Source organism: Lacerta agilis, chromosome 13 (assembly GCF_009819535.1).
Source record: "Lacerta agilis isolate rLacAgi1 chromosome 13, rLacAgi1.pri, whole genome shotgun sequence".
NCBI lineage: Eukaryota > Metazoa > Chordata > Lepidosauria > Squamata > Lacertidae > Lacerta > Lacerta agilis.
Window position 1 is genome coordinate 21,478,393 of NC_046324.1, and position 21,387 is coordinate 21,499,779.

General features: G+C 46.1%; 1 protein-coding gene and 1 long non-coding RNA gene across 15 annotated transcripts in view; one reads left to right on the forward strand and one right to left on the reverse strand.

Annotated features, from left to right (window-relative positions):
- Positions 1 to 5,299: 5,299 nt before the first annotated feature.
- On the reverse strand, positions 5,300 to 21,283 carry NR2F2 (nuclear receptor subfamily 2 group F member 2). Of its 3 annotated transcripts, none has more exons than XM_033167492.1 (3): positions 21,202 to 21,283; positions 10,714 to 11,241; positions 5,300 to 7,045 (listed from the first exon to the last, which is right to left on the reverse strand). In XM_033167492.1, exons 1-3 carry the CDS (start codon positions 21,242 to 21,244, stop codon positions 6,771 to 6,773), a joined length of 846 nt encoding a protein of 281 aa, XP_033023383.1. In that variant the 5' UTR covers positions 21,245 to 21,283; the 3' UTR covers positions 5,300 to 6,770. The 3 variants fall into 3 exon arrangements, with proteins under 3 accessions (XP_033023383.1, XP_033023382.1, XP_033023380.1); XM_033167491.1 differs by lacking the exon at positions 21,202 to 21,283 and adding an exon at positions 13,389 to 14,332; XM_033167489.1 differs by lacking the exon at positions 21,202 to 21,283 and adding an exon at positions 13,389 to 14,332 and having other exon boundaries at positions 10,714 to 11,262.
- LOC117056826 overlaps positions 20,139 to 21,387 on the forward strand; it is a 63,378-nt gene continuing 62,129 nt past the window's right edge. For all 12 annotated transcript variants that reach the window (XR_004427757.1, XR_004427763.1, XR_004427767.1 and 9 more), the window contains exon 1: positions 20,139 to 20,427. This is a non-coding gene — a long non-coding RNA (uncharacterized LOC117056826). The remainder of the gene's footprint in view (positions 20,428 to 21,387) is intronic.

Genomic DNA, 21,387 nt, shown 5'->3' on the forward strand with positions numbered 1-21,387 from the left:
GATCTGGTTTGTATTAGGGAAGAGCGGAAGATCTAAGGGCTAAGCGATGGGCTTGCGCCGCGTTTCATGGGCTGTATAACCGTTCCGTGCAAAAGGAACCGACTTCTCCGTTTTCTTTCTTTCTCTCCACCCCCCCCCCCTCGCTCCCAATCCCCTTCCAAGAGACTCACGCAGGGGTCTCCCTCTCTCTCTCTCCCAAGCCTGTCACCTTCTTAAGCAGAGAGTTATTTACACTCTTGATGCGGGGCTGTTTATTCAAGAGGCCTCGCTTCGCCCCATCCCAACATTCGAGTTAAAGGGCCCCTTCCCCCAGGATGAGGTTTCACACACTCCGTTGGGGAAGGATGGGGGCAAAGTGGGTGGGGGGGTGGGTGAGAGAAATATCCCCCTTTTGCTTTCTTTGGTGTGCTAAAAAAGCAAAGCAAAGCAAAAACAAACAAAAAACAAAAACCTACCCTGAAAAAAACCACCAACCCAGATAATTTCTGCAGCCTTTTCTAAATCCACACCTTTTACTAAATACCACGCTCGTATTTTCTCAGTCTGTTAATTATTATTTTTTAATATCAAACAACACTCTTAACGCATGTTTACGCAAATTCAGCAACTGTTCTGTTTCGTGGTGTTTACTCTAAGGGACAAGCAGGAAGGATCGCAACCTTCTTTCCAAATAAATACCAAAACATTCATTCCTAAACTGTGGCGACGGGATGGGGGAGAGAGGGGGCACCTAGAAGTTCCTGAGACAAACAAACAACTAGGACTAAGCGTTTTTTAAAATGACCGCAACGAGGTAAAAATTTGCCATTAAGTAGACAGCCGCGCTGCGGGAAGCTTAACAGATAGAGGAGAAAATGCGGACGGAGGGAGGGGATGATCAGAAGCACTTTTCCCCTCTTGTAAACTCCTAGCTTCCCTTTTCAATAGACTCTATGAAGGCTTCCATCTTCGTCAAGAACCGTCTCTCTTCTATGTAGACAAGACACGCTCTCTCCCCCTTTTCCCTAAAATATTAATAATAATTCATTGATTTTTGGCTTCCTCGCTGCAGATCAAGCTCCCAACGCCATTCCTTGAAAGAGCACCTTTTGTTAAGGGATTGACAACACACACAAGCACAAAAACGCTTCATCACTTCTTCTTTTTAAAAAAATTAAATAACGCTCTGCAGAGGGATTCTTTCCCCTCCCTTCCTTTCCCCAATGGTCGTGGAGCTTAAGAAAGGGATGTTTTTAAAGCAAGCTGAGTTCCCAGGTAATTTAGATTTGGACGTGTACCCTAAGCTGAAAGAGAGCCCCTCTCCGCCCACCCCCTCGCCTTTGCAATACGGATGTCTTCAGTCACGTCTGTCCGCCCCTCTGCGGATACCTAACGCCAGACCACCTCAGCAAATCTCTTTTAAGTCCCTTCCCCAAACGGAAGACGATAGGAAAATAAACCTTATCCTAGAATCGGGTGAGGGAACCAACCCCCAACCCCTATGCTAGATTGAAGAGAGGCGAGAAGGCGGGGCATTTCCCTCCAAATATCTCCTAGATACCCGCTCAAGCCCTGTCCACAGACTTCCCCACCTAAGTGTATAAATGTACTAAGCAAAGTACATTTGAAGTGAGTGATCCTGTGGCCAAGAATGGATTTCAAGAGGTTGTGGACGGCGAGTCCAGGGGGTGGCTTCTATTCACACTGAATTCCTCTACCCACGGATTAGGAGCATGACATCAAGGGATAGATGCACGTGTGAGCCACACTATCTGAAAAGCACCTTGAAGCCCAATCTATTTCGAGATCTGCTAGAGAGAGGGGGGGGAGGGAGGAAGGGGGGGAGAGCACCACAAGTTTAGGCATTCGGAATCCTGTGATGGAGAACTGGACAGTGTAGCTGTGGAGGGTTTATAATATCTCCCCCCTCCAACGCACACATCCTTGCTTCTTTAAATCCACAGCTAACCACTGGACTTGCCTTGACTCGATTGCTGGCTTGGGAGTTTTTGCAGAGAGGTGCCCCGCTGCCTGAAGCTTTGTGTATGCGTTTAAATACCAGCCTCCTCCTGACTTATTACGAGGATGAAGGGAAAGATCTCTCTCCTCATCACAACGCGATTCCTTTTGCCTAGCAGGACTCTCTCTCTCTCTCTCTCTCTCTCTCTCTTGCAGTACACTTCTGGGAGACGCCATGTTGGCTGAGTTAATAGGACAACCCAGCTTCAAGGCAATAGTTTCACACGCTTTATCTACCCCCCCCTCCCCAAACACACACCGCAAACATATTTCCTCCCCCCCTCCCAAAAAAACGCCACTGAGGAGGACGAACCCACTCTTTAAGAGGAACGATCCGCTGTCTCTCCAGTAATTGCTACGGGGTTGGGGGTGGGGAACCGAGAAAGAGCGTGAGATCTAGCGTCAGACAAGCGGAGTGAACGCAGCCCGCAAAGAGTAACCTTTTAAACCGGCCTGCGTGCGAGTTGCGTGTATGCTACCGCTCGCTAACGTGCGTTTCAAAGCCTCCATTATTCTCCGCGCGATCCTCGCCCTGTCTTGTCCTAAGGCAAGCTCGATCCCCCAAACCCTTATGCTTTAACTTTCGGAATAAGATTCTCTCTCTCCCTTCACCCGGTCCAGTATAGTGAAGTTAATTGCTAGAGGGCAGGACGAAGGAGAGAAAATTAGTGTGTGTGTGAGAGAGAGTGAGAGAGTGAGAGAGTGAGAGAGAGAGAGAGAGAGAGAGAGAGAGAGAGAAGTGGGCGGAAAGAGAGCTTTCTCCCATATGTGCTTTTAATAACGTTATTAATAACAATCGTATTTCAAAGGCTCTTTCCCCTGCTGTTCTTTAAGTGGAGAGTCACTTTAATAATTTTGTTTATAATTCCAACACTGGTGCTGGGAAGGGGAAGAACTCAGATTTATTTTTATTTTTATTTTTAAAAGAAATCCAACCACCCTAGAGAGGAAGGCTTGAGGGAAATCTCCGGACACTTCAAGAGAAAGAGTTGCTCGTATTTAGCAGCTTTTTATAAGAGCTAGTCAATTTCACATAGGACTCCTTCTGAGTCCGGGCCCACTTCCTTTGTCCGGCTCAATTGCTCGGGGAGAGCTCCTTTGTTCTAAGTCAGCAGGCAAAGAAAAACTTTCCTTAAATGCCATAAACTCACACCTATCTGAAAGCCTTTAAACAACTCTACCTCGGAGCCTTTCCAAATATATGGATGCATATATGGAGAGAGAGAGAGATGGAATAGAAAATTTACCGAGGGAGAAGGAGGAAAGTGGAATAGCGGGGTGGTGGTCGTAGCTGGAAGTGGGTTTTTGTTGAACCCCTTTTACATTCAGCTCTTTTCTGCCGCCATCTCTCCAGCCCAAGCTCCATTAGGAAGTTAACGTGGGGAAGCGAGGGAGGCGAGGGAAAGCAATGCCAAGAGAGACAGGTATATAGAGGAAGAACAACTGAGCAACAGCCCAGATGTCTGAAGGTGGGGGGGGGAGAGACAGAGAAGAAGAAGAAGAAGAAGAAGAAGAAGAAGAAGAAGAAGAAGAAGAAGAAGAAGAAGAAGAAGAAGAAGAAGAAGAAGAAGAAGAAGAAGAAGAAGAAGAAGAAGAAAAATCAAGGAATGGCTTTTCTGTGGAGCTGAACATCATTAAGTTGCAATATGCCAGGAAACACATTTGCAATAAACGATTGTTTAAGAACAAACACCACCACACAGGGAAAGCAAGCAGGCCAAAGGGGGAGATCCTTCGAGGTGAAGTTAGAGAAGGAGAAGCTCTACTCCCCTGTAAAGTTCATTCACAGACATCCTTTAGAGTAGCAAACAGTAACCAGCACGAAAAGCACCACTAAAAGCAGAGGATCACTCTCCTCTCTAAACCAGCAGGCATATTTATCTATGCATATCAAAAGTGCCTTGGGTTCATAGGAGAAAGAAATCATTTGCAGCCATTCCCAAAGAGTACACCCATTCCTCGAAAATAAATAAATAAATAAATAAAAACAATGTCTGGTCCATATGCCCGGAACTGAAGCAAGCCAGAGATGGAGTGTAGATCACAAACTGGTGGGCTCTTTCCGTATGTATGTATGTATGTATAGGTCAGAATGTGTGGCTGGGGGTGGGGGCAGAAAGCCTTAGAAGAGGGGACAAGGGGCTATTTTGAGTGCACCCTCTATACTTCCCCCCTCCAACTCAAATTCACAAGACATCAGAGTTTTTGTCAACCTGCTTTGGAGAGCTGAAGAGTAAGAAAAGTTGACTGTAGGAGGGGACGGAGGAAGCGTTTTTGAGTAATTTGAGGGCAACAGATACTTAGCCAATAATTTCAGTGGGAATCTGGCCTTTACTCAATATGTTGGGTTGAAACAAATACACTACTATTTACAGCACAGTCTCCTGCGTGCTTCCTTCGGGATAAATCCCATTGTATTCAATGGGGCTTGCTCCTAACATAGGACTGCAGCTTTAAGTGCAGCAGCGTCTTTTGGAATCAATCATACTTATTCCTAATTATAGTTAGACTCAGAATGCATTATTATAAGTCCTTCTTTTATAATGCTATGTGCCTACACACACACACACACACACCCCTTGTACATTCTGTCTTACGGTCTGAGAATCTTTGGATCTCTACAAGAAAGGAAATGGTGAGGAAACTATGCAAGTCCACTTCTGAATTGAAAAGATCTCTCAGTGACAACCAGCACACAACAATTCCAGAGTTCTTCTCTATGTCACAGACATTGGGATTCAGCGCAAACAACTGACCTACATTTTCAATAATGCCACTTTGCTTGAACCAGATTATATACTCACAATACATACATACATACATACATATGTGTGTTTCTGTGTACGTGTGTGTATATCAGTTCCTATGTAGGCACTTAAGTGTGACAGAATTAACAGGTCACTGCTCTTTTAACCATCCCCTCTGCAGTTGTTATTATTACTACTATTATTTTTCGTAATTATCAAGAGGATAAGAGGAAAGGAAATGTTGCCATCTTAGGTTGCAATCTTATGTACTCTACGCACAGGTTGTGAAAATTATTTTGGGGCAAACATATTGAGGATCAGGTTGGCGACCTCGTGAAGCCACAATTAAAACAGGAGCTGAAGCTGGAACATCTCGCCATCACCACCAAACCACCACCATCTATTTTACAGGAAACACACACAAACAACACCTATTGTGTTGCAAGCCGATTTTGAAGCAGAGTCTATCTATCTATCAAGGACCAAAACCTCTTCAACAGAAGAATAAATAGGAACATTTTACCCCAAGACATTTAGGAGAGCCATACAAGGTGTCAGATATCAAATAATATTTTAATTTCTGAATACTTTCAATTTTTCCTTGGAATATAACACACAAAGACTGGACCAAACAGTTTTCAGTTATTATAACTTTTACAGTATACAGAAATGTTGCACTTAAAAAAAAAAACCCTTCAGCTTTTTTTTCTTTAAAACACAAAAACTGTAAACTCTAAGATACTGAATCAACCACATTATCTATAAGTGCCAACAGTAGTGTTATTTTTTTGTCATGCTGAATTCAATGGGTTTTTTTTCTTTTTTCTTTAAAAAAAGGGAAAATATCAACAAGTATTATAATACAAAGAGCTTGCAAATATACAAACAGATAGAGGAACTTGGTAACAATTTAGGACAACTAGGCGGAACCCAATTTTCATTCAAATTACAAAAAAGTTCACTTTGTGATGAAACCCTATGTGTGGTTTTGTGTGCGTGCGTGTGTGTATGTGTGTTTTCATCAAAACCGTGTTGTGTCTTAGACACAATTCCTTCTCCCTCCAAGAAATACGCATTCCCTTCCAAAATTCATGTTTTGTCTTTAAAATAGATATATATATAAAAAAACCTAGTCAAGGGAAGGTGGGCTTGCGGGTGGGGGGATAGTTGTGGTTCTCTTTTATTCGGTCTCAATAATTATAGCTGTTGTAGCTTGGAGCTAAATTTTGGCTGACTAGTTGTAAGTGCGCTTCCATCTTTCCTACTATTGTGGGGATTTTTTTTCCTCTTTATGTTCTTCTCATAAACCTTTCTGAGACAGTTTTAATTCTTTCAGAACTTTTTTAAAAAAAGGATACACAGTTGTTGTTTTTTTAAATGAAGGCAAGATTATATCAAAATTATTATAGAACCACAGAATAAACTGGTTTGGAACCAGAAAAAATACAAAAAAACCCAAACAAAACCCTATAGGTACACAGACAACATAGGACAAATTAATAATTTGGAAAAGAGAGAGATAGAGAGAGAGAGAGAGAGAGAGAGAGAGAGAGAGAGAGAGAGAGAGACTTGTTTCCATTCCATTAATTTTCTCCAGATTTCTTTTAAATGCACTTTTAGCAAGAGATTGTGTTTCAAGTTAAACACCCCAGAAAAAAGAAAAAAAGAAAAAATTCCTTTCCCCTTTTCTTTTAAAAAACAACGAGAGAGAGAGAGAGAGAGAGAGAGAGAGAGAGAGAGAGAGAGAGAAGTAGCAACTTCTGGACAACAGGGGAATTCTTAATTCAGTCTGTAAAAAGTTCATATCACAAGTCTTTTTTTTTAATTAGTATTCAGTCCATTCCAATTATTCTCTCTTCATTTTTAGCCAAGATGCAACATCCTTGCTTAGCTGAAGGACGTTTAAACAACCGCCAGACCCCAATGTCACTCGCAAAAATCCTTCGTTCCAAAATTTTCATATTTTTTTTTTCAAATTCTCTCATCTGTGGGTTTGTTTTTTCCTCTCTCCAACATTTTTTCCCCTTATTGAATGGCCATATAAGGCCAGTTAAAACTGCTTCCAGACAGTAACATATCCCTGATAAGGGTTTCTATGGGGGTTTTACCTACCAAACGGACGAAAAACAATTGCTCTATGACTGAGGAAGAGACGGTGCGGAGAGATGGGAGGCGTAACAACAGTTTCCCAAATCGCGTAGGCTGGTTCGGATATTGACTCCTTACGTACTCTTCCAACGCACACTGGGACTTCTCTTGTAAACTTTCAACGTGGGCTACGTCGGAGAGACCACACGCATCTGGAAGAAAGTAGGTTTCAAAGAGAGAGGGGAAGAGAGGGGGAAAGTGTCGTCAGTATCAAACAAGTTATAGTTCCCCCTTGGAATGGTTTAAAAACCAATCCCTCCCCCCCCATCAAAATAACAGTAATAATGTAATAAAATCACAGCTAAGAAATGTAAGAAGATAGACACTGCTCTTGAAATCTTTTGAGACTTGCTTCCTAATAAAGCTGGGAGCTTCCTAGCGATTTAAGTCCTGCGGAACTTGGGGGGGGGGGGGGTCAGTGTGCATTGGGTCGATCTGCTTGTGCGCGCCCAAATCTGCGGGTCTCTCCCCCCAACCCTACAGACATTTATTTTCTCTTTTGAAAGTCAGGCTCGCTGAGTTCAAGTCTTGGACTTCCTAATAAGCCGCGAGGACATGCTTCAGTCCAAGTTAAGCCCTGCTCAAGCTACAACCCCAAGCATAGAGGAGAGTCATGTTGCAGTCCTGTCTGCACGCTGCCTAGGGAGCCAGTCCAGCAAGATTTTTTCATCTGAGTAAACACGCGTTTTGGATCTTCCTGTTCTTTCTTTCAGTTTCAACAGGAGCACGTGCTTTTTTATTTTAATAATAATCCAGAAGTCTGCCCTGCCGGCCAGGATTTTGGTCTGAGGTCTTAATTTTAAAATTAGCCCCAAACCTTTCAGTGATCTCACCAGATTTCCACTGCATTGGGATGCGGCCGGAGGGGGGGGGTCTTTTGCCGGTGGGGGTGTATGGAGAAGGAGAAAGATAAGACATGTTCTTTCCTCACAACACACATGCTCGCATTGGGGAAATAACTGTGCTGAGTCTAATCTCAAAGGCCAGAAAAGAAAGTTTCATTAAAAAAAAAAAGAGAAGAAGGCAGAAACCCACACACGTTAAGAAACTGGCTCAACTCAGGATAATGGAGCCCCGCACCCAAAAAGCGATTCCCCCCTAAAGGAGACACCGCCGTTTCCCTCAGTCTTTGAAAGTGATTTAAGTGGTCCTTTAAAACTGATCTTGTCAGTTTAGCCTATTCAAAGGCAACCAAGCAAACTCTGATCGCTCTCTTCATTAGAGCTGTTTCTCTCTCTCCCCTTCTCATTCTCTCTCTCTCCCACTCCCCTTTCTTTCCTCGCCTTTCTTTCCAATCATACGAATATATACTTTTTATTTTTAAAAAATGCATCTGTAAGATACGATTTTTTAAAAGAAAAAAACTGTTTAAGAACAATTTAGAATTTTTGCCACGTTTTGCACTAATATATAGATATATATATATCGCCCCACTTTTGACAGGCTAAAATACAATGAGGTCCCTTTTAATCAGAAGCTGCCTTTGCTCAGGTTGTGACCTTAGCTGGCTGGGCAAAGCACTAACACATGCATATTTTTCAAAGCCATTAGAATCTAGATATAGATTCTATAGAAAGCACCAGTAAATATTATATGAAAATTCTCTACATCTAAATAACACATCAGCCCCAGTGCTATTGGGGCGTCTTAGCTGACAAATCCCTGCATCCGTTCCCCCCATGTTTTATAACCCCACAAAATCAGATAACAGAAGCTTTATCTAAGCTGGGAAGGCAATTTACATACAGATCCACATTTTGCAAACAGTCATAAATTTCCGCACTTTAGACAACAGCTGAGAGGTTTCCCCCACAAAGGTAACAATATTAATCACACTACTGCAACACACTACAACACCAGGTTTGAAATCAAATGTTAGGGGTTCATATGCAGGCCTTAAAAGGTTCAGAGAAGATCCTCAAGAAGGAAATAATGTCTCCTTTTAATAGAGGACACACACACACACACACATACACACACACACACAAACACAAAAGCATACTGTTCCTTTCTAGTGCTGCCTCTGATAATTGATCACCTCTGAGTCCAACTAATTTAGGTGGGCAACAAATATTTTGGCCAGGGGGTGGGAGCGGGCAGAGGTGTAACTGTGGAAAGCAATAATATATAAAAGGAAGTTCAGGTCACGACCTAAATTTTGGACAATGTCCAGAAAGGCACTCGGTTTCCTCAGACCTCCCTTAACATAACAAGGACTGGATTGTAAATCCTAATTTTCCCACATAAACTACAGATGCTTTGGCCTATTTCCTCATATCAAAGGTATTTTTAAAATTAAAGAAAACATTTTAAAATATATATCTATATATATTGATGAGTGATTACTTTACAGATCCTGCCTCCATTCATATGGTCATCACGTGACCGCTACCCAAAGCTGCCCCATTACTTACAAGATAAACACACACACACACATCACTATTTATATTCTGAGAATCTAGCATACTGTTAGAGGCCTGATCCGATGAATTATAATTTTTTAAAAAGAAAGTATGTCTTGAAATTATGTTGCCTCCAGAGTTAATATCAGATATATTACTCACCCAGGTTGAACCACAGCTAATTAGATTTCATCATGCATTCCATTATTGTTTTATAACTGTAGCGCTATTTATATGCAGCAGAAAGTTGGCACTGAAATCTCTCTCTCTCTCTCTCTCTCTCTCTCTCTCTCTCTCTCTCTCTCTCTCTCTCTCCAATCCCCCCCCCTTCTTTTTTTGGCACTTTTGATTGTTTAACAGTGCAACTCTACACATCTACTCAGGAGTAAGATCCACAGAGTTTCAAGGGGATTGCTTCCAGGCAACTCTGATAAAGGATTGCAACCTAAGTGACACTTTTTCAACATGCATTTCTTTTCTTTTTTGTGTGTCTTTCTTTAAAGGGGAGTTAAAACAGAAACCCATAATGTTGCAATTCAGAGACTACAGTTGCAACACTTCTTCACATTCCTCATCCAAGCTGCTGTTATGGATGGGTATTGTCACTACCGCTAGGTTTTTGTATAGGGGGCAGCAATTTGAATTCCAAACACACATTCTTATTCTTAATCTTATTATTAAAAATACATCTAGCCCCTCTGACCATAGTTCAGACCCACTTTCTTCCCCTTGGCAATTTGCTCCAAGGCCACCAGGTCCTACCATGATAGTTTATTCACCCTCAATCCTTCCTAGAATGTGATTGATTTGTTTATTGGATAAATATCCTTTTAATTTTAGGATTCTTCTATCTCCTTCGAAGTAGGCTTTCTGCTTGGTTAAGAATTCCACTGGTTATTATTATATATTTAAAAAGATCAGATTCCACCATACTCTAGTTATTCCTCAGCTTGCTCTTGCTTTAACTATATCAACCCAGAGGTTATTTTATTTAGACATTTAGCGAAAGTCTTTATCCCCCTTCGCCAACAGTGACTGCACATGGCTCAATAAAAAAGTTATTCTGTCCGTATTACATTAAAATTGAAGGCAGAATATTTGGAGGGTTTTCCTCCTCGAAATAAATCGTCTCTGTCTGCCTCTCTCTCTCCCTCTGCTTCAATGCTAGGCACCCTTGAACTAACACTGGACGCAGCGGGCCTTACTTCCGAGTAAACATGCAATAAATAGGATGAGAGATGTAATCTGCACATTTCTTCTCCCTCCACCCCCCGCCCAAAAAAACCCCCAGTTGCGGTGTTACAAGTTCAATTCCGAATTTTCTCATGGAAAAACCAAAGAAGCTCGGTTGGGGCAGGGGAGACTTTCGGATTTCCTCGCTCCCTCCCTCTCCTCAGAGCCCCCACCCTGTGGCTTACCTGAGGTGAAAAGGACGATGGCCTTCAAGCAGCTGTATTCCGCCGAATCCACGTGTAAGGCCTTAAGTTTCTCGACCTGTTCTTGGAAGATTCGTATGTGGTCCATAAAGGCTACAACTCGGTCGGCGGACATGGGCGAGGCGTGCAGGCCGGCGGCAGCCAGGAGCGGGGCGACGTGGAGGGGCATGGAGCACTGGGCCGCGTTGAGGACAAACAACTCACTCCAGGTTAACCTCAGCAAGGCCACCTGGTCGGTGATCTGGAGGTCGGGGAAAAAGGGGATATTCCGGGCCCACTCGACGGCGCTGAAAAGCATCCGAGCCGCCAGCTCGCAAATGTTCTCGATGCCCATAATGTTGTTGGGTTGCATGCACTGGCTGCCGAAGCGGGAGGTCGGGTAAGGCTCTGCCCTCAGCAACAGGGAGATATATCCGGAGAGGTACGAGTGGCAGTTCAGGGGGTCTCCGTTGGTTAAGGCGAACTGGCCGTGGGTCGGCTGAGTAGGTGGCATTCTGCCCCTCTGGACGGCTGCAGTAAATAAGGAAGAAACTACAGCAATTAATATCTGAATTGCTAAGGAAGTCACTTCTGGAGCTAGCATATCTAAAGCTACTTTATTTTTTTTGGGGGGGGGGTTGGGGTTGGGCGGGGGAGTTTGCTCAGATTCAAGGGTGAATTAAAGAAAGTCAGGAGGGTCAAGGAGGTACAGAGAAGCTGGGTCTCCCACTCCCCAAATTGCTGAGAAGACAGCAACCAGCACTTTGGCAAATATGTCAGCGGGTGTCGATCCAATTGTACTTTTTTTGTGGGTCGGGGAGAAAAGATGGGTGAGGGATCAAAAGCTGGGGGGGGGGGGGCTGCAGAAAGCAAAAAGTGATGCCCCTTCCTTGGTCAAACGAACAGCCAGCGGGCAAAACACAACCACAAGCGGCTATTCATTCCCCTCCATTCAATCGCCAGACCTATCAAAAAACAATTAAAATAAAATACTCTAATTATCTTCTCTCCACACCGCTATTTTTTTTAAGGGAGAAACTGGCAGGCAAGGGCCCCCTCCCCATAATTTCCAAACGCCGCTTTCCCCGAAGAGAGAGTTGCTGCTGCTGCTTCCTTTTTTAAAACTACAATACAATCTGTATCAAAGGGGGAGAGAGATCAGATTAGAACTGCAGCCACACGCGTCCATAAAATAAAATAAAATAATATAATATCAAACAGCACGGCCTATTGTTACATTTCCTTGCCATTCATTCAGAGGTGGGGGTGGGAGCGAAGCTTTGGAAAACCCCGGGATCGGCTGTTTTTATGGAAAGTGGGCCTCTCATTTGGTTCATAAATTTACATGGTGACAAGAAGAGAGAAAATGAAAGAGAGAAAGACCCACAAAAGCGCCGAGGGAGGGGGTTTGAGAACGAAGACGAGAATGTGGACGAGAGAATGTTTTTTATTTTATTTTGCAGGGGCTGGATCTGGCTCCAACGTGGCCCAAGGTGGAGGCTGAGCGTTTCAGAGAGCGAAAGAGGACAGCCTTTAACCCCCAAACATAAGCCAGACACCGGAGGTTGGGAGGAGGGGAGAGGAGGAGGAGGAGGCGAGCGCAACGCCATTAAGGAAGCTACAGGCTCGCCTTTCCTTGCCCTCTCGGAATCTTCCACCACCGAGCTCCATCTTGCTCACAGAAACCTCCCCGGTTTAAACTCCGTATTTATTTGTGTGTTTCCTTCCGGTGCTTAAGATCCCCGATCGCTCTCTCCCCTCCCCCCCCCACCCGCAACCCGGCTTGCTCTCCTCCACCCTCCCAACCCCCGGGAAAAAAGAACTGGAATGATACATAAATGAAATCTTGATTATTATCAGGGGCATAGGCCAAAAAGGACCCCGCGCGCGCGTGTTTTGAGAGCGCGAGGGTGAGCTTTCTCGCCCGGACTGGGGAGAAGAGAAAGCCCCGGGAATCTTGGAAGAAGCCTCGCGGAATTTCTAACCGAAGGGAACCTCTGTGGCAATTGATTGATTGATTGATTATTGGGATTAGCGACGCGGGGAAGGGAGAGAAGTTACAGAGCTACGTCTGAGGTTATCTTGCACGTTGTTTGGGGAGTGGTGGTGCCTATGGGTCGCTGCGGGCGGTGGAAGGGTGAGCAGGAGGAGAAAGATCCCACCCTGCCTCTGACCCCCGCCGTTGGACAGAACCCACCCCCCTCTTTTATTGGAGCACATCAAATCCATTCTAATGTATAACGCACAGCATTTTCGTGGGGTAGTAATTGTGTTTGGGGCTGGTGGGTTGAGAGGAAAAATAATATATATATAAAAAAATTGAATCTAGCTTTTCTTGGAATCAACAAGCGGGCCAATGTTTGTCAGGGAAACGCATTCCACCCCCCCCCCAAGCCTCTCACACACTACACCACATTTCCTTGCCCTGTTAAACTCACCTAACCCTGCTCTCCCAAGGACAACACCACTCCCCATTCCAGGCCATTGCAAAAGAAGAGGAAATGTACACAAGCTATGCATCCCAGAAAGCAACCCATCTCTAAAATCCACGGTCCTAGTCCTCCTCATCCCACGCTGGTCTCTGTTTACATGCGCACGCAAATCCAGAGACCTCCCGCCCTCTTTCCCCTCCCCACCGGGGTTGGTTGAGAAGTGGAAAACAAATGAAATTCCAATACCTTCCCGTCTCATGCCAACCTTGAGGCATTTTTTGAGGCGACAATATTGGCACTGGTTGCGGTGATGTTGGTCAATGGGACAGTTCCGGTTGGCGCGGCACGTGTAGCTGAGGTTCCTGCGGACGCTGCGCTTGAAGAAACTCTTGCAGCCTTCACACGTGAATTGCCCATAGTGCTTGCCGCTGGACTTGTCCCCACACACCACGCACTCAATGTGCTGCTGCTGCTGCTGCTTCTCGCCTTGGCTCTGCTGGCTGCCTTGGTTGGTCTGCGCGGGCGTGCTGGGAGGGCCCCCTTGGCCCGGCGTCTGCGGGGTGTGCGGGGCGCCCGTCGGGGGTCCCGGCACAGGGGGCGCTTGCGAAGGCTGCGTTCCTTGCGGGCCGGCCACATCGTCCTGCGGGTCTCGCCACGTGCCAACTACCATTGCCATATCTATGGGACACCTTGGCCAAATTGCTCGCCCCCCGTAGCTTTCGGTTGCCAGCGGATCCGCTTCTTCCGAGGGCTGAGCCCGCAGCTCTTCAGCTAGGAAGCGTCCTTGCGAGAGAGACCTATTTATCTCTCTGTCTAGATATAGATAGATATAAATATATAATTTAGTCCACCTTTGTTTTTATTTGTTTTCTCTTTCTTTTGCTGTCCTCCCCAGTTCGCGTTGGCGAGTTTTTCCCCCCTTCCTTCTTTCTTTTTTTCCCCTTTTTGTGGAAGTTGTTCGGCTTGTGTGCTGTTTCCCTTCTTTTTTCTTCTTCTCTTCTACCCTCCTCTGGTCCTTTCTTTTTAAATTAATTTAATGTCCTTTTTGTTTCTTTGCTTGCTTGCGCCCCACTTTTTCCTTGCTGGGCAGTCCCCCAAAATAAAGTCAGCAATGCGGGTCACCGAAGTGGGTTGGGGAGGGGGAAAAAAGTAGAGCACGAACGAGGAAAGAGAGAGAGAGAGGAAGAAAGGAAGAAAGGAAGAAAGAAAGAAAGAAAGAAAGAAAGAAAGAAAGAAAGAAAGAAAGAAAGAAAGAAGAGAGGGGACGAGGAAGGGGGAAGCAGAGCAAAGAGGTTCGAGGCGATTGTCTGGTAGCAAATGAATAAAGGAAAAAAGTACTACAAAAATACAAAAGAGGAAGAGAGGAAGAGAGGAGGGAGTGAGAGAGAGAGAGAGAGGCGATTCTCTTCAGAGGTCCCCCCCTCCCTCTCTCTCTGGGAGCCGAGCAGAGTTGCAGGAGGAGAGGCTGGTGTCTGGGGGCCAGATCCAGAGAAGCCCGCAGTCAGCCATTCAGGAAAGCCATCGAAAGCCAAAGAGGGGGGAAAGCTCGCAGCAGCGGCGGCGGCGGCGGCGGCAGCAGCAGCAGCAGCAACTCCGGCGCACGGCCGCTGGAGGAAAGGAGCGAAAGGCGCCGCGGCAGAAGATCCCACGCTCGGCGCGGCGCTCCGGAGCCCCGTCCTTGCTGCGCCGCCGCCTCCTCCTCCCGCTGCTGCCGCCGGTGGGAGTGCTGGGATCGGATGCCCCGCTCGGAGTTTGGCGAAGCTGTAGAAACATCAACCAGGGAGGCAGGGAGGGAGAAGAGAGGAGGAGGACGGGAGGGGGGGGGAGAGGGAGGGGGGAAGGGAAAATAAAAAGAAAAGAAAAAGCCCTGGCCAAAGAAAACAAACAAAAAAGCACACACGGGACGCGCGCGCACACACGAGACACGCACACACGCGAAATAGGCTAAGGGAGCCTTTGGGGGGTTCGGGTTCCCCCCTGGTTTCTCGGTGGTGCGTCCCTCTCTCTCGGCGTGCCTCGCTCTTCTTCTTTCGCCCAGCTCTTTCTTTCTTTCTTTCCTTCCTCGCTTCTTTCTTCCCCCGTTTCTTTCTTTCTTTCTTTCGTTCGTTTTTTCTCCCCCCTCCTCCTTTGCTGCCGAAGCTATTCCGGCTCGCTCGCTCGCAGCCGCCGCCTCCTGCTCCTGCTGCTGCCGCCGCCGCCGCTTGCCGCTGCCTTATGCTGCTCCCGTTTCTTTCGCAAGTGGGTCTCTTTAGCAAAGCTGCTTCCTCGCACAACACATGGGGCGATAAGGGGAGGAGGAGGAGGCGAGGGAAGGGAGAGAGAGGGAGGGAGGGAGGGGGTTAGGGAGGGAGGCGGCGGCAGTGGAGGAGGTGGGTGGGTGGGTAGAGAGGGCTGGGGGGAGGGAGCGAGCGAGGAAGAGAGCGAGAGCGCGGTGGGGGGAGACGAGAGAAGAGTGAACTCTCCCCAAGCTCAGGAGCCCCCCGACCCACCCGCCCCCCTCAGCTAGGGAGAAGGATAAAAGGAGTGCAGGAGGGGGGAGGGGGAGGCGGGGGCCCGAGTGGGTGTCGTTGGGTGGGTGGGGGAAAGCAAGGGGTGGAAATTAATAAGAATTAATAATAAATATCAGAAGCAAAGAGAGAGAGAGAGGAAGGAAAATGCACCAGATTTACCCCCCCCCCGCCTTTTCTTTTTGCATGCATGCAAAAGTGGAGATTTTGGAGCAGTCTTTTGGCGCTGGGGGTTGGGGGGGGAGGAGGAAGAGAGCTCTCCTTGCAAGCAGAAGAGATGGGGGCAAGCGAGAGAGGGTTTTGCACGCGCACAAAAAGGTAAAGGGGGAGGGGGCAGCGAAAGGAAGAAAGAGAGAAGGCGAGAAGAGATGAGAGAAACGGGGGTAAGAAAAAGAAAAGGGAGGGGAGGGAGAAAAGAGAGAGAGAGGCAAGGAAAAAAAAAAAGAGAGAGACCGAGAATCCCAGTGATCAAATATGCTAAGGAGGGTGGGTGGGTAGGTGGAGTGGGGGGGGGGTTAAAGGAGTGAATGCGATTTATAGGAGCGGGGCTGGGGAGAGTGGCGAACGCTTTCTCCGCGATCAGCTCACCCAGCTCTCTATATAGTGAACTTTGACACGACGGCTGCAACTTAGCACACGTTGCCATGGCGACCGCTCGCCTTATAAGGCAAGAGGCTGCCTTTGACTGGTCAAAAGCTCCCGGACCTCCCCTCGCCCCTCATTGGGCAGTTCAGCCTTGTGCACGGCTGGGATGGCTGGAGCCCCGGGAAGTCCGCCAGGTCCTAAAGGGAGCTCGGTTCTTTGCTTCTTCTTCTTCTGCTGCTCCTTTCTATCTCGTCAACACCCCCGCGCCCCCTTTTTCTTCCCCCCCTTCTTCTCTCTTTCTCTCACTCCGTACCCCCCCCCCCCCAATTTCTTTCACCCAGCTTTGAAACTCAGAGCAACAAAAGTAAGATTTGAAGGGGAAAGTTTTCTTTTAAAAAGAAGCAGCATTATACTTATTTTATTTATTATGGGAATGAGGGATCTAGCAATGGTTTTTTTTAAGAGTCTTGATTTTACACACACACACACACACACACACACACACATGCGAGAGGGTTGGTGGAGGTCGGGACACCACTTCTTTTTAAAGGATGCTAGAAGACAGGTCTTTGTGAGACGACGGACTTTCTGAACTCTTTTGCTGCGAGACCAACAGTACGGTTCATCCCCTTGTGGAAGGCTGAGGCTTGAGGAAGAGAGACAGCTCTATCCTCTTCCTGCCACTGTTGCTGAACTTAGGTGGGGAAAAACAATTTCGTTCTTATAGGGAAGGGTCATTTCAGCTGAGCAGTGGCGTTGGGAACTGTATGTGCCTGGGTTAAAGAAATTAGACAAATGCACTAATGCAGCACTGTAGACAGCTTGGGTCGCAGCGGTGCTGACACAGATTGACACAAACGCTGCCCATTTCGGATTAAAGTTCTACAGGTAGGTGGGTTGAACTTTTAATTGCTTGATGACACGCAACTCAGAGAATTGTTTGTTTTTCTTAAAAAGAAACACCCCTTCTTTAAAAAAAGAAAAAGAAAGGAAAGAGAATACACATCTGTGGACACAAACGCTAACTTGCTATCACTTTTTGACATGGATGTGCAGCGAGGGAGGCCGTTAAAACTTCATTTCGAGCATGTACATAATTCCCATTTCTAGTTTAGGAAGTCTGAGCCTTCCTAACACTCTAGAGGAGGCTGGCCCGTTGGGGGAAAAGATGCACATAAACTGATTTGCTGGCACTGCGTAGGAATCTTTTGAAAGCTGGTTGCTCGACACGTAGATTAGATAGACATCTATCAATGTATAGGGGCTCACACATCAGAGGCTATGGTAACAGACCTCAGAATACTTAACCACACACTTCATTGTTCCCCCAAGCCTGTAGCATTCCAAGAACCCATTTCCTTTGCTCCAAAATCCAAACAGAAATGGGAAAAATTAGCATACAAATACACACATGCATACATACGCGCAGAACGCCTGGCCGCCTGTACATACTCCCAAATGCGGACACATCTAACCCAGATGCCTTCTCAGAAGGAAGGCGATGATAGCGAGGAAGAGGGAAAAATCAGAGAGGAAAGGGGAGGAAAAGGATGGAATTAATCAAACCCAGAAAACACATTTACAGCCTTTTCGTGTTGGATTGGAAAGACCCAAAGTTCCCCCCTCCCTCACCACCCCTTAAGAAAGCATATTTCCTCCTTTATGTTAACAGGAAGGAAAGGGAGAGAATTTCAGAACAAAACAAAACACCCAAGCATGGCGAAGTACATTTTAACCTCTGCAACTTGATTTAATTTTATAGCCTTAGACGAGGTTACAAATTTAACTCATCGCCTAGCTGTGGGATCTCTCGTGCTGCAATCTAGAGGCAAACTGACCTCCAGGCAGAGAGGTACCGGTAAGTGTTCCAGCGAAATACATTTGCTGAGAAGGACAAGAGAAAAATAATAAATGGCAGGCTAGAAACAGACTCAAAACTGAGAGTATATATATTTAAATAACTCATATATACCCGCACGAGGTAGGTATATTAAATGAGACAATGGGGATCCCAGATACATGAGACAAATATCTGGATCTGTAACCCTTTCCATCAGCTCAACGCTATCACGTTGCCACGTTCGTACCACCCACCCCTTTCTGCTGAAGAAATAAATGTCTGTTGCTAAGCTTGCAGGTGCTACGGACGAAGGCAGGAAAGTTGTAACATGAACTCTGTTTGTTACTGGCCCTAGTGAGGAGCCTGCCAATATTGTCCGTTTCATACGGTCAGTTTCAAAGCGAGCGGTGGAATGTTCTATTGATCAGAAGGACTTGGCCGCCTGTAAACAGTGGAAGATGCCCTCTGTGATCCAGAAGAGATGGAAATAAACGGCCTCTAGGATTGCAGAGAACTAGCGCCTTGATACACCCCCTCCACACACACACACACACACACACACGTGTATGTATGTGTTTCAGAGAATGGAAATATATATCCTGGATATCCTGGATATATAGGTGATCGCAGCCTATATATGGAAAATTCTCCCCATATATCACCACCATATCTTATTTTATCAGAAGAAATCTCTTACACCTTATGATTCTGCTGAATGCAAAGACTACCAAAATAAAAATAAAAAAACCCGAAAGGGGAAATAACGACCCTTCTCTATTAATCGTTTTCCTGCAGGATTGTAAAAAGAGAAAGCAACTAATCACTGAGAACTAAAATAGACGGAGCTCACTCAAGCCCTAACATCAAATGCTTCTTTGATAGTGTACGTCTGTTCATCCAAAGGATGGGTCTATTAAAAATAGCAGAGGTGGGGAGTTGGCAGGTTCATGGCTGACTGGCTGTTCATTCTCTCTCTCCCCCCCCCCCCCACACATTACACAGCAACATAGGATCGCTTAAAGAGAACGATTCTCAAACCAATTCATCATCCATAACTGTCAATTTACAGAGCTCAGTTATAATCCCAGACCTTATTTATTGCCTTGCAAGTAAGGGTCCATTTTGCAACTTCTGGGGAGAAGCAATAGTGGTATTAATAATACCTATCCACTTTCCTATTTTTAAAAACAGGTGTACAATCATCAGGAGATCAGGGCTGTTAAATAGAAAAAGTGTGGAATATTTTAAGGAAAACGTTAGCCTAAGCGAGGTGGGGAAGCAGGGACCTACCCTCTTTTTTCCTGGAGAAAGGTGCGGGGATGGGGAGAGTTTGGTAAAACAACAATGATAACAAGAAACCCTCCCTTCAGTTCTTTCTGGCTTCTTTGCAACGAAATTTGGACCCTCTGAAGTGAAATCAGTGGGGGGAAACCGCTGGGTTTTGTGGGGGGGGGGAAGACTCAATGAATGCTCACTGTGTTGTTTGCCTCCCCCCCCCGTCCCCTTCCCAGCTCCATCCGAAGAGCTATGAATGGGGGAAAGTGGCCCTCCATTGTGCGACACTGAACTTTCAAGTCAATGTAATTTTTAACCACTGGCTTGTGGTACTTTGAAAATCACCAGGGGCTGTCAGAGTCGGGCCCTCTGAAAAATTTACAGTGCTAAATTAGAACATATGCTAGGAGAGCGAGAGATGGAGAGAGAAAGAGAGGACAGAAGTGTGTGTATTGGTGGGGGGGGGGGGGGAGGAGGAAGAGGACCGGCTGGAAGACTCCAGAAGTACAGTATGCGTCTGCCCCCTAGCGTAAGTCTTTCATCGGCCTGAAAAAAAAAATCCAACTTTCAAAGAAACGCTGCTCTTAAAGGGAAAGGGACGTGGGGGGAGGACGTAGGCAAAGCGAGACGGGGGGAGGCAAGCAACTCCTAAACTTCTGCACGTTTATAATATGATTAATTCCTCCGGATTGCCAGTTAAGGAGCTAAGTCATTTAAAAAAATAAAATAAAATAACATCTTTTTGTGCTCCGGACTTGCAAACTTCCGAAAAAATTTTGATTTTTTTTTTTTTTTTTTTTTTTTTAAGGAAGGAGGCGACATAGGATGGATAAGGAATCCCCCCGCCGGTCTAATAGGGAGAAGCGAGTGTAAGCGAGTGAATGTGCGTGCGTGCGTATTTCTCGCGTTAGGGAAAGTCTAGAGCTCTTCCACGCGGCTTTTTTTTTTTTTAAAGTGACATCAGCGTGAAGATTATCAATCCCCCCCCACACACCCCAACCTCCAACAATTAAAAGGAACAAACAAAACTTTGCGCCTGGAAAGCTGGATTTGGCAACAGATATCCCCTCTGGCAATGGTGAGTACCTCTACTTTATCATCCATCAGGGGGGAAGGATAAAGCGGGGCTGCGGAACGGGGACTGTAAAGAAGGCTAGTCGTGAAACTCAGTTTGCTCCTGGAAGAAGTGGGGGGCGGCGGCGGGGGGGACCCAAGCAAAAACGCACGTGGCTACAAATTCGTGGAGTTTCATTTCCTATTCCCTGTCTTAGAGAGGTCCCCTTTCCTCCCCCCCTTTTCAATCATTGCTTATACCCACAGCAAGACGACCTTGAGATATTAGACTGGTTCTGACTCAGAGAGGCATCATCATCGAATCCGAACCGGATTTAGAAGGGTGGGGTACCCTTTGGATAGCTGGAAAAGGGGCTTTATAGAGAAGCATATTTTTCACGACATACACCCACACACATACACATGTACACACACACGCGGACCTTTCTCTCAATTAGTAGTTGATGTAAAGTCCGCACACACGTCGACCCTCCCCCCCCCCACGGCACAAATCCCGCCCTCCCCACGTAACCTTTGAAAGCAGGGTTTTCATCCCCGACCCTCAAACCACTGACTTCGGGGGTGCGGGGGAAGTTCTCTCAGTTTCAACGCAGGGCATTACTTTTGCGCTTCGGATTTCAGCCTTTAAAATGAAATAAGCAAGGAATGAGAGAGGGGGAGAGAGACCCGCACGGCCACAAACCAGGTCGCAAAGGAGAGAGAGAGAGAGAGAGAGAGAGAGAGAGAGAGAGAGAGAGAGAGAGAGAGAGAAAGATTTAAAAAAGAGAATGAAACATACCCAAAACATATTTGCCTTGTTCAAGATCCCAGATCGCTTGCATCTTCTTCGTGTTGTTTGGCAGCCGATGGCTTTTAATATAATTTTTTTTTGGGGGAAAAAAAATGGGCAGGAGAAAACCCCCCCTTAGGCAATGAAAACGTATCGCCCTGGTATTTATCTTCGCGATTGTACAAACTGATTTTA